Raw genomic sequence first — 13,370 nt, 5'->3', positions numbered from 1 at the left:
CGCCAAGCCGGGGGGCATGGGGGGGGGGCCCAGCGTGCTCCCCAGCAGACCCGGAAGTGGACCAGAAGTACTACCAAGCATGCTGGAGAGCCCCCACACTGCTGTGGGATGCTCCATGTGCCCCAGCATCGCAGCAATCATGAGCCGCACTGCTACCTTGAGGTACGTAGAAAAAAACTTTTAAAGCTGTGTCTGGATCGCTGATTCACCGAATCAGCATTGAATCTTCAGATTTGGATTCAGCCAAATCGAATCAGGACAGTGATCTAAATCGACGGCTCGAATCACTGTCCCTGATTCAGGCTGAATCCGAATCCCAATTGAATAGGGCCTGTTTCGCACAGCCCTAGTAGCAATGCCTGTGGCTGAGGATGCTTGACACTTTCTATGTTTATCCCTTGCTTTCAGCAAGACATCGTGACCCCTGGAGTTGGAATTTCCCATCCTATGCACAGAATGGGACGGGGATCATACGTGAAAAAAATTAAATGTTGTCTCATCATATAAAAATTGTGTCATAATGCACATGTATAGGACAGCCAGTCAGGCTGCACAAACATCAAAAGTTCAGGCTTTTCTTAACATTTAGATACATGGCTTTGTATCTTGAATATACTTTTTATGCAGTTCTCTTGTGTGTCATTAAGTAAATACTCTCCAGGAGGCAGTCGGCAATGTGCCCATGTTTCCATTTTGCACAGGAAGCCTAGAGGAGAATATAACGAAAGAATCATAGAAAATGAGGGTTGGAAGGGACCTCAGACGGTCGTCTAGTCCAACCCCCTGCTCAAAGCAGAACCATCCCCAACTATATCATCCTAGCCAAGGCTTTGTCTAGCCAGGTCTTAAAAGCTTCCAAGGACAACCTCTCTAGGAACCCATTCCAGTGCTTTACTACCCTCCTCGTGAGAGAGTTTTTCCTTATATCTAGTCTAACCTAAACTTGACTTTTATTAAATAAAAATGAGTTTGTTGCTAATTTGTATTGGTCAAAATAATTCCCTTGACCCCACCCATCATGTTACTGAGCTCCTATTTTGGCAAGTTTATTTTTCCAAGTTGAATTGCATGGATTTTTTTCTTTCTGTGTGCATTCTGCATTTAGTCTCCTAGGGCCAAGCTTGGACAGTTGGTGCAGGTGGATGCATTGTCATTGACTTCAATAGCATTGTATTTGCTTACATCACATCTGATATTCTGATATCATTAAGTCGAGCGATAGGTAATGGTCCCACTCAGATGAGCAGAGAGGAAAAAGCCAGTCTGTCAGTTGGCAAATAGTCTGCCCCCCAACTAGTCTCTCAAGAATATGTTCGAAACACAATGTGTAGAATCAGCCCCAAAACAGCCTGCTAAACAAATAGATCAGCCTTGCTCTTAGTGGAGTTGTGAGTCCTGGAGCTTTTCATGTATTGTTGGGTAACACACGCAGTGAGCCAGGACCCAGTTTTGGTAAGGCTAGATCTGAATGTGATAATACAGCTTTGGCCTCCTCTTTGTTGGGTGGCCAACTGTATTAGAAAAACATTTATTAGAAATGGAAAGTTAGAAGTGTCCAAACTCAGTTCTGACCCAGCCTAAACAAGTCTTATTAAGTAAACATATTTGTCTGAAGTTTTTTTTTTCTGATTGACTTCCTGTTCTGTTGGAAAGGAAAGAACATCTGACCACCATTTTGGACATGGAAGGCACTCTCAGTCAAGAAGATAGAAATAAACTATTGAACATGGTTTGTGAACACGTGGTTGCCAAGAGCAGAGGCAACTTGCTTTCTGAAAACATAAGACAAGTGGCTTGGAAATGTGGATGCTGCTGCTGCTTCTGCAGTTAGGACAGGTGAGTGTGGGCCTATGCATTTATAGCAAGGTAGGACTACAGTGATTTTCACCACAAATCAGCATTATTAATACTTTGCTTTCCCACAGTGCTTTCCATTTGTGTGTCTTCAAGTGTCTCTAAGTCTAGGAACAGCCATACAACTTGTCTAGGGACAAATTCTGTGTGTGTTTGTCCTGGAATAGAAGTATCCAGGGATTCACATGTTCAACAGTGTCCAAACTTGAACCCCAAACTCCAGTGTCCAAACCCTTTTAAGGAAGGTTTAGTGAGTGGGCTGAATGCACTACAGCTTTTCTGCAATCCCAGGACAATGGTTCACATGCACTCTGTGATATCCCAGGATAAACTGTTAATCATTTCTTATCCTGTGAACCTTTCTTAGAATTTACGTTGGGGCAATGGAAACAGACATCGAATGATTACATTTTGTCCTGGCATTTCCTGCTGGAAATGGTTTATCCTGGTTCAAATGTAACATCTGTTGCAGTCCCTATACAATCTATACAGATAGCACAGCTGGGCATCCATTGCTGACAAGACCCAAAACCTAGTACCTGGGGACTCCTAGTGTTGGCGTGTTCATATACTCTAGCTACTGCTATTTAGAAGCATGAGTCCTCTTTTTTAAGCAGAAGACTTTGTCTGTTTCCATGTGGTCCTCCAGGTTTTTTCAGAAGAATTCATAGATTTTTGAGGCCATTAGGAAGCAAGGTAATTTGAATTGCTTCCTATCACACAAAATTTCACAACTGCCGTGATTTCTGGTTGAGTTTTAGACAGATATCCAGGTTGGGCTTTAGACTGCCATCATCGGAGACTCCCTGGCTATAATCTGTGCTTTAGTTTAGCCTGAATTTGTCTGGCTTTAGCTTCCAGCCGCTGGCTCTTGCCTTATCTTTGTCTGGCAGGCCAGAGCCCTCTCCTGTCACCAACCTTCTTCCCAGGTTGGCATTTACATATAGTTGTCAGGTAACCTCTTCTCTTGGCTAAATGAAATATATAGAGCTTCTCAAGTGAAAAGGCAGTGTCCCCTTCCAAGCCCACTGCCTCTCCTAAGTGTCACCCTTTATTTATAGTTTCAGATATTGGGTGAGTTACACCAAGCTCTGACCTGGGGCCTCCAGGCACGGGCATGCAGTAGGTTAGGCTGCTAGAAAGGAGATGAAACAATTTCAGGAGCAATTAATAAGCAATGACATTTCCCCAAGTTATTAGAAACTGATTTCAGTATAATGAACTGACTAACTCCCACTGCATCCAGCCCCCAACCTTTCTAACCTCCTTTAAATACAAGTACACATTACACCAAATTTCCCTTGAAACAGAGATGTTGGGTAACATTTTCAAAAGCACTTGAGTTGGGTCCTATTTTCAAAAGACACATAGGAGGTATAGTCCCATGCACATTCTAGGCTGTGTCTGTACTGCAGTGGAAGTGTAACTGCAGCAGAGGCAGATATAACCATGGTAGTGTTCATCCTGCTATCTTGGGTAATATTAATATTGAAGATATGGTGATCCTGGCTCTGGTGTGGGCTAGCAACCAGTGTGCAAGCCTGCCAGGAACCCTGGCTATTTCCTGGCATCACTAGCCCGTGCTAAAACCCACGTCATGGCAATTTCCACTGCAAGTGTGATCCAAGTAAATGAACTTAAAACTTGTGTGGGTACACATTACCATGCTCTGGTCACAACTTCATTTGCATTGGAGGTGCGCCCATAGGCTCTTGAGTCCATAAGTTATTTCAATAGTGAGTTGGGCAGCAAAACAGGAGTTACGTGCCTCAGCACCCTTTTGGCGTGACCCTTAGGTCTTCTTGAATATGTTCCTGTTGGTTCCTTTAATTGGTATTCTCAACCCGGGGTATGTGTACCACTGGGGTATGTGGCATATCTCAAGAGGGGACATGAGGGGAAGGAATGGGAAATGGGAAATACAAATGGAGGAAAAGGAAGAAAAACTGCAAATGACGAACAGCTGTACAATGCCTCTCAGATTGCTGGAGAGGTGACAGAGACAAAGTGTTATTTTTTTAAATATGTAAAACCTGGACTCCTAAGGGTACACAGCAGTATAATAGATTTATAAAGGGCATGCACCCCCCAAAAGCTTGAGAAACACTGTTCCAAGTGTTGCCAGCAGTAAAAAGATCTGCTAGGACAGGAGCTAGCTACTAGTGCTAAGGAGTCCAGTCATCTGGCACAACAGTCACAGAGTGGAGTATCTCCTATTTTTTTGGAAAGAAAGAAATGTTGGTGTATTTCATCCCTCAGTTCCCAGCCATGCTGTGTGCTTTGCTGTCTAACTCCCTGCCCTGTGCTGGGAGATTTGCGCACACATTCTTTTTTTTTTTTTACATACAGTTTTTTTTTCTTTCATTCAGGTTGAATATGAAATGTGCCTGTGTCAAGAGGGCTCAGGGACCACCGTGATCACAATGACATGCAAGCTGCTATGAATGGAACAAGCATCCATCTGCTGGAAGCAACCATGAAGGAGGTCCAGAACTGCCATGATTTTGCATGAAAACTCCCATAGGTCTAGACCTTGGTTCTCCAGTGAAGCCAAATGGAAAAATAGAAATGCACGTAGGTTATTGGGGACGAAACTGCACTTAGGTTCCTGGGCCACGGCTGCTATTCCTAGAGGTGGAGAGGAACTTGGGGCACCACTTGTGTGTGTGTGGTTGAATTTATGCTGTATGTCGGTCTGGTAGCCAGGCCCCTGCTATTCCCTCAGGGCTCCCCCATGGTCCTGTAGGGGTGGGGGCAAGGCATTATGTGGCTCTGCTCTGTAGCACTAAGAAGTGGAAGAGCCCTGTCTGTCCATGACTGCAGTCAGCCCCCTTGTGCAGCAGAGACCTGGCACTCCCACTGCCGTTCAGACTGTGTGCACCCTAGAGTGGAAGCAGGGGTCTGATGGTCCATTCAGGTGCTTCACTGAAAGCTGTGCTGATTGCTTATAACCTGCCTCCATCCATCGTCGCCGGCCCCACTGCACTGATTTATGTATAAACTGTATAATATTATTATATTAATTTTATAACTAGCACCAGAGCCGAGCTTTGCCTTCCATCCACATCGTTCGGTTTACCTCAGATTTCCCTCTTCTGTAGAAATCTACAGGGGCATTTTTTTTGCTACGGTGATGTCCTGTGAAGTGGACAGCGGAACCATCTGTTTCCTCCAACTCTTTGGCCTGGGTGTAGAGTGTTTTCAGACGTGAATAATAGCCAGGAAGCATCAGTCGGGAAAACACTAGCCCTTTTTTTTTTTTTTTTTTTTTTAAACCCATGTAAGGGCTAGAGCTGGCCATGGTTCAAGGCCTTGTTTGCTGTTGTATTAATCTAGGTCATTACCATTCTGCTCATCTCTCCCAGGGTAAACAAATTAGCAGTGCAGAAAAGAACTGCTACATCAGACACTGCAGCTCTTCTAGGCAGTCATTCCTCATTAGCATCAGCTTCCTCAAGCGTGGTTTCACTCTCCTGTTTTCTATGGCTTCTGTGATGCTTATGGTTTGCCAGGGTTGGTGCAAGAGAGGCAAGGTTGTTCTTTTCTGAGGAGTTGAATAACTTGTGACCAAGCTACTCTCGCGGGTGTCTGGGCTAAAAGCTTCCTGCATCAGAACAACATTACGGGTGTCATAATTTGAAATTAAACCAGCTGTGATCTTTGGAGGTCCATAGTGGCAACAGATTGGCTTTGAAAGGCCAGATGCTGCAGTCCTTGTCTACAGGGAACAGTAATACCCCATGAGGAAAGGTACCTAGCTAGGCCTGCTCATACAGTAAAGGCAGGCACACAGAAACAAGGGCAGGGATTTACAGCATGTCAGCTACTGCTTTTACCCTGTAGTAAATTAACCCTAATGCATGGTAGCCATCAGTGTTACAAATGGGTCTGGTGGCTGTCATCCAGCCTCACATGTGAAGGAGTGCAGGCACTTGTCAAAATATGCAAGGCTGAACTCTGCACTTTGCTGGTCATATTAAGTAGATCATAGTATTCATCCTTCTGCGCTACCTATCTGTGCATTTATTTCCAGGGGAGGGGAATAGGTTATGTGCACAGGCTCTGGAAGGCAGTATTATGTTGACTGGTGTTTTGATCAACAAGCATTACAGAACAAATAGATGAAAACACACAACCCCCCACTCCGCCCCCCCGCCCCCGCAAACAACTGGATCACAGTGCCTAAAAATACTTCCACAGTACTAGAAAGGTCTTTTTCAAATGACTGATCATGGGATACAGCTCTTCCATTTGACATTCACACTCAACAAAGGGCTTTAGGCTTACCAAAAAACTAAAAATTGGAAACCGTCAAGAACATATAAAGTCCTGTAACTGACTCTTTAACTTAAAATGGATGAAAGCAATAACCATTTCACAGCTGCCAGTGAGCACCGACATGTACAGTTGTGTCAGTCTGTTCTTTCTGTGTATGTGTATGCATTATGTTCTGTGCTGTATATGTGTACATGAGAGATTTGTTTTAAATAATATTTCTTCATTGTAAATCTCCCTTCCTTGCACCTGCAATGCATCCATAAAGAAGTCTAATAAAATCTTAAATAACTGACCCCCCCCGCCCCACACACACACTATTAGACTTATTAGCTGAGGTTTTTACGCTAGAGCTCAGTAGTGAATCTCTGACCTATTTTGCCCACGGATCCTGATGCTCAGCTTTGTAGCCATGGTCCTGTGACATGGTTCAGGTCCTCAGGGAGGATCTTGTGGCAGTTTGTGACAGTTTGTGGATGATAGGGACAAAGATGGCCTTAAGTCTCCTTTTTGAATATCTTGTTTCTGGTCTTGGGGGAAGCAGTACAGCCTTCAGCATAGATTCTCAAGCAGTCAGGATTTGCTCCAATTTACAGCTAAATTAGAGCATCTATGAGCTGCCCTACTTTCTACCTTCATCCCGAAGGCTGCGTCTGCACTCCTCTGCAGTCTACAGCAGCTCCAAATCTCTGAGTGCTCCCCACTCCTGAGGTGCCCCCAGGGAGGGCTCTCTTCCAGTGTCCCCATAATATTCCTCCGGCACTAAGGCCTGCTATAGGATCTATACCAGGGAGACGGATGCTGGGTTGTCTGTGCTCTCCTGTACAATGCTGACATCCTGGAGGGCAGAATCTGTCCACAATTTCCATCAGTCAGTGAGAATGGAGGATGCTCAAGCCCTCCAAGGGACAGGCATAGAGGTCCTGCTCTGACTGCTTTTATATCAGGAGCCCAGGAGCAGACCTTCCAAAGGAGATGATGTGCTGGCTGGCAGGGTTCTGGAAAGGGTTAATCCTTTGGCCTTTCTGGGAGACCTTTTCTGCCCATTTCCTCTGGTGATTTGTGCCAAGTGGGATCCACGTTCAATGCAAGATAATTTTTCCTCCATGTTGCCAGTACAGCTTGGGGATGCTGTTTGTCTGGAGGCTCTAACAACATCTCTGAAGCGATCTCATTGATGGCTGGTTTTTGAACTAGAGCACAGGCCTGGGAGTTTTGTGGGAGGTGGAGCATTGCTCCAGTAAAGCGGAGATATGTTTGCTGAAGTCACTCCGGGAGCTAAGAACAAGGCCCTCTGCCTCTTGCCCCAGCCCCTTGTTGTGAAAGACTCTGGCAGGGGTCACAAAAGAGAGGACTAAGCACCCCTCACAGGGTCTCCCAGCACCTTTCTGTGGCAGATGGCAGGGGCTCTGGGGCAGGTCAGGCAAGGGACATGATCAGTGAACTATGCTGAGGAACTGGCTCCCAACCAAGAAGCAGAGGTAGACCATGGTCACAGAGTCAGCACAGCTGTGCATCTGCTCTGCTCCTCCAAGGATACTGATTTCTCAAACTCCTGTATGTCATTTAGGCAAATCACATGCCCTTAGCTTCCATGGAGAGGACCCTAATTCAACAAGGAGCAAAATAATAAAAACACAAACCCAGCATGACTGGGATAGGACTTCTATTCGGGACTACTGAGGGAAGCATTAGAGGGCTCTGCGAAAGGCTGGTGGGATTAGCTTGGAAGGACTCGTTCAGTTAACAGGTGCCCCTTTTTTTAAGTGGCTGTTATCAGCTACCTGCTTTCTCTGCCTGGAGCAGGGAGGGCCTTTCCACAGGCAGAGTGAGGGGACCCTAGGGCTCTTTAAAAGTGAGCTCTGAATTTGGTGCTTTGGACCAGTCACTGTTTTAACCTTTCCAGCAGACCCAGACACAGGCTTGGGTAAACTTGGTGGCCTAATGCATGGTAGCCATCAATGTTACAAATGGGTCGGGTGGGGCCTGAAAATGAAAATGAAAAAAATTACAATTGCAAAAAAAAAAAAAGTTTTAATATTGCACGTATACAGGACTGGCAGTGTTATCAACTGAGAATGAACTATTTAAAGACATCACTACCACAGATGTGATAAAGACTTCTACAACAAGTCCAATTATTATTATCATTATGTCTGGTGAAGGGGGACCCAATACTAAAAGTTCGCCTGGAGCCACTGGGAGTCTAGGTATGGCATTGCTTTCCACAGAATATCTCAGCTGGGAGTCTGCTGAGAGCCTAAACTGAGATGTGTGGGTGCTCAGCTGTGCTGAATTAGCAAAGGCATCTTGGGACAGTGATACAGAGCATATAGGAAGCATAATACTGAACATTGTACTTAAAGAAGACATCTGACCCCATGAGTAATGACCTGATTTATAATGGCCATCTTAAAAGATTCTCTGCTTCCCAAGAGAGGAGTGATTCCATAAAAATTAACACCCTTGAATAATGCTGCAAGTATTATCCTGCATCTCTCAGTTAATGCGCAGTGAGATGCTATATCTGCATTATGGCTGTATGAGGTAGCTTTGCCAAGGCAATATGATATTATGGGAAGAAGGATTTAGTGGTGAAAGCTACTGGAAGGAGACTCCAAAGGAAGTGTGGGGGGAAGGCACCTTTGATTTTTAATCAGCCAGAGGACATTCATGGAGGGCAATAAATAACCAAAGCAAATGGACCCACAGAGAAAAATTCACTTGCCAAACATAATGCTTTAAATCAATGATTTTCAACAAGGGTGCTGTAGCACCCTGGGATGCCATGAGCTTCTTTTAAGAGTGTGTCAGAGTGCCATGCAGTGTGAGCACTGTTAGGTGTGCAAACACCTACATGCGATTCACAAGATAAACCCAAAGCTTTCAAATAGGAATCCACAGTGTTAAAACAAATCTGCCCTATTGTGGCCTTTCTGGGTTCTTTGCAACAGAAGAATTGCTGTGTTATTTTTCTGTAGTCAAATATGAGTGAAAACTTAGAGCTGGCATTTTCCAAAAGGTGCCTTGAGCCTAAAAAGGCTGAGAACCACTGCTTTAGATCAAAGGTTTCTATGTATGTTTTTTAAAATGAGGTTCAGGAAGCTTGGTAATTTAAACATCTGGACATTGGCCAGTCCTGGTACTGGCCAGACTACCCTGTGTATGGAAACATTTTCAGCCTGTGGCCCTCAGCTGTTTCTTTGCAGGTCAGGTTACAGCCAAAAACTGGGATTCCCAGCCCTGCCATCCATCTTCTGCAAAGGAGGTCTTCTAAAGGGCAGACCAGACAGTTGACAGCCATACTGGATGACTTGCTCTTGCCTTGATAACGCTTAAGCATGTTGAGGATGCCAAATCCTTCATTTTAAGGCACTTTTACAGGGGTTAGTCATGTCAGCCACTCTTCGAAACATCTGATGATTATGGCCAAATGAGGAAGGACAGGAAAGTGAGGTGAGCTCTGGTGCCAGGTTATCATTTTAATGTAGGTTCTTGAAGTAGAAAAGAACAGGAAAGACTGTTATGCTTAGAAATGGTGATAAAGACACTTGTTTGTGCTGTTTGTGTTTAAAAGCTGCCTCCAGTGGTAGGCTGGGACTAAGAAAAAGCAGCAGAAAAGATGCACAGTTGGTGCCATCTAGTGGGGCTGGAAGCAAGAGGTAGAGAGGGCCTGGCAGGAGAGGATGCAGTTAGTACACTCCAGCTTTATGGTGCTAAACAGATTTCAGAATTAGATGCAACAATAAGGAGGCAAAAATGGAAATAGCGGATGATGTAATAGCCTAAAAGTCACCACGGTAGACCGAGGTTTCCAGACCATCTTCTGTTTCACAGTGTCAGCTTTCAGCAGCCCCAGACCCTTGAAGCTGAGCTCTCAGATGTAACTGCAGTGCTGAGTAGGGATTGGACAAAGCTGCCAAAAAAAGAAAAATCTCTGTAACAGAGGCTGGTGCTTATCTGTGCTTACCAATGCAAATATCCCTTTCTCCTGTGGTTGCCTTATCCTTTCCCTCCTGCTGGTTGTCAGTTTGTTTGGTGGTTAGCAGCTGTCCTGGCTCCCGATTGTGAGCTCTGTAGGCAGGGCCTGTTGTGTTGCTTGGATCTATTGTGGTGGGGCCCTAATCCCTGTCCTAGGGGGCTTGGGCACTGCAGCAGTAGAAAATATCAGTAGCACTAACCCTTGTTTGTCTGCCTGCAGCCTGGCAATCCCTCTTGCTTGCTTTCTGCCACTATTCAGGCAGGCTCGTTTTGTTGGCAGAAAGGGTCATGAACAGCCATACAAATATGGACTCCTGCCACTGGTGCACTGTTATGGGGGCAAGCTGGAAGCAATCAAAACCTGTTGCAAACAGAACAAAGGTGAACATTATTATTACTTATTGTTTGTTTCGTGTTGCGATGATTATAACAGTCATTGACTAGGGCATTGAGTGCTGGACAGAGAAAGAACAAGAAGGCAAGAGCTTACTGTCTAAGTCAGAGGTGTCAAACTCATCTGGCCCTGAACCTCACATAGTGAGTGACCAGGCCAGACTCTGCTGTATACAGTAGCTGTCCCAGCAGCTCCAGGATCTGTCACAAGTGTGTGCTGTGCCCCATGTGGGTGTGGTCAAACCCAGGGGCAGCACCAGGGGCCGGATGCCAGGGCTCCCTATGTTTGACACCCCTGGTCTAAGTGTAAGACAAGATAAATTTTTTCAGTGAAGTGTTCTTCCTGCTCTAGTCCTGGCTAGCAGCAAACAGGTGGTGGGCAGAAACATATAGGTGTGTCTACACATGCTTTTATGCTGGTTTAAATTTACTGCGCAGTAAATTACTGCGCAGTAAGTGGGAATAGGTCAGTGTCTACACGTGCAGGCATTAAAGCGCATTAATGCTGTGTGTGGACTGACTTGGAAGTAAAGTTAGTCTCAAGTCAGTCCACACACACAGTGTTACTGCACAGTAAGGCATCTACCTGTGCATTACTGCGCAGTAACTAATTGGGTGTAAATTTGATACCTGCATGATGCAGGTATCAAATTTATGCTCAAGTTGGGGTAGACATACTCAAGTAAGGCTGTAGACACATGCCCAAACTGCGCAGTAATTTTGGTTACTGCACAGTAAATGTGTGTGTGTAGATGTGCCCACAGTCTTGTGCTTTCAAAAACCTCTGTTGCAAGCTCCTGTCCCCCAGGCATGTAACTGGCAATTAATGATGGAGTAGTTAATTTCTAGGAGTGTGAGAAGTGGGCCCTATTTGATTCAGATTCAGCCCAAATCAGGAACAGCGATTCGATTCATTGATTCGGATCACTGTCCCTGATTTGATTCAGCCGAATCCAAATCTGAAGATTCGATGCTGATTCAGAGAATCAGCGATTCGGACACAGACACACCTTTAAATGTTTTTTCTACATACCTCAAGGTACCAGCACGGCTTGTGAATCCTGCGATGCTGGGGCAGATGGCGCATCCCACAGGAGTGCGGGGGGCCCTCCACGTGCTTGGTGGGGAACTGGGAAGTGGATCCTAAGTACTTCAGGTACACTTCCGGGTCCACCAGGAAGTGCGCCAGGGGCCGCCCCCCTGCAACCCCCTGGCTCGGTGATTGGCCCTGGTTGCCCCCCCAACCCAGGAGGTTCCAGTCGGGGGGGAGGGGTGCTGTGGGGCCCCCCTGCGCACTCCCCGGTGGACCCAGAAGTGGACTGGAAGTGCTTCTGGTCCACTTCTGGGCCTGCTGCTGAGCGTGCTGGGGAGCCCCCTGCATTTCTGTGGGACACTCCATGCACCCCAGTATTGCAGCACTCACGAGCCCCTGCTACCTAGAGGTATGTAGAAAAAACATTTAAAGCTGTGTCTATGTCCAAATCTCTGAATCTTTCTGAATCGATTCGGAGGGGTCCCATTCGATTTGCAGAGATTAAGGGGTCCTCTGATTCGATTCGGCTTCAGGAATTTGGCCACCAAATTGGGCCAAATCTCTGCCAAATTGAATCAGGGACTGAAGCTTCGCACAGCCCTATTAATTTCCCTATAAAACAAATCCAAGTTACTACTGCTGGGCAAGGCTAAGCACTAGTTCTGTTAATTCATTTGGAAAACTGTCAGCTAGGTTTGCAGCCTCATGAGCCTCAGAGTCTTTTCGCTCTCTAAGCTGCACTTTTATGGCTATAAGGCCTTCAAATCACTAAGTGTGATCCTATCCACCCTGTACAGAGGCCAGAACACCGCTGAGATACTTGGATTCCTCACAGGGAACTTCCATTTGGGTCTGGAGAGATGCCCTAGCACCTAGGGCCAATCTTCTGCTCAAAAGGGATCTCAAACAGACCTAGATCAGTGGAGCTCAGCCTTTTAAAACACCAGGCCAGGTGTTTGTAACCCAGCTGCACTGTGGGCCACTACTCCATTCTGGGAAGGGAGAGAGGGGGGAAAGAGATAGCTGCAAATGTTAAGAGAGAGGAAGAGCCAAGGAAGGGAGGGCAGAGGAGAAGATCATCAGCACTGCACAGGACAGGAAAGGGGATGCATTGACCTGAGCAACTTGCTGCTGATCCCCCATGGCGCAGGCCAGATCCAGTGATTTCTGTGGGGCTGGATCCAACCCGTGGGCTGCAGGTTGAGCATCACTCACCTCGACAGCTCAGTTCCACCTTAGCTCTGTTGCAGTCCAGTTCTCTCTGGAAAGTGCACAAACTTCCTGATGCCATAGAAAGGGAAAAGCCACACTGTGAGATCGATGCTAAGAGTATGCTTCGGAGGAAGGAGGTGGCGGACCCATCCTCTTTGTCTACTGTGCCTAATGGCTGGGACTGCCCATGGGGAAGGAACAAATCACAGGGCTTGATGGTATCCCCAAATTTGGCTGGGAGGCCCAATAGCTATGCCCTAGGTGGAGGAACAGTTACACAGAAAGAAAGGAGGTTGTGTGACCTGGGCTCAGTGGGCTGGGTTCACTCCTGACTGTCACAGATCTCTGTGACTGTGGACAAGCCACTGAATTTTTGTGGGGTTTAATCTCTTCTGCCTGAACTAAAAAAAGAGGAAAAGAATTATTCTGAGTCAACCTCAAACCATTTTTTTTAAATAAAAAGGAGGGGGAAAACTTCCCAGATAAACCATGTTGTATTTCAGAACAACTCAGCCATTTTGTTTGACCAGAGACAAAATGTTTCTTTAATTGTTGAGCTATTTAATCCTTTTTTTCTTCTTTGTTTAAAGAAGGAAAACAAAACTGAAAGTTTAAATGAAAC

The 13,370-nt window shown here is 45.8% G+C and overlaps 1 protein-coding gene across 2 annotated transcripts in view; it reads left to right on the top strand.

Moving 5' to 3' along the window:
- Nucleotides 1–6,507, top strand: part of LOC102383519 — a 110,507-nt gene extending 104,000 nt beyond the window's left edge. For both annotated transcript variants that reach the window (XM_006018032.3, XM_025197215.1), the window contains 2 exons: nt 1,654–1,836; nt 4,224–6,507. In XM_006018032.3, coding sequence (XP_006018094.1) covers nt 1,654–1,710 — 57 coding nt within the window. In that variant the 3' untranslated portion in view covers nt 1,711–1,836; nt 4,224–6,507. The remainder of the gene's footprint in view (nt 1–1,653; nt 1,837–4,223) is intronic.
- Nucleotides 6,508–13,370: the final 6,863 nt, after the last annotated feature.

The sequence above is a fragment of the Alligator sinensis genome, unplaced genomic scaffold (genome assembly GCF_000455745.1).
Source record: "Alligator sinensis unplaced genomic scaffold, ASM45574v1 scaffold85_1, whole genome shotgun sequence".
Taxonomy (NCBI): Eukaryota; Metazoa; Chordata; order Crocodylia; family Alligatoridae; genus Alligator; species Alligator sinensis.
Note: the sequence above shows the minus strand (reverse complement) of the source record. Positions and strands in the feature narration are given on the sequence as shown.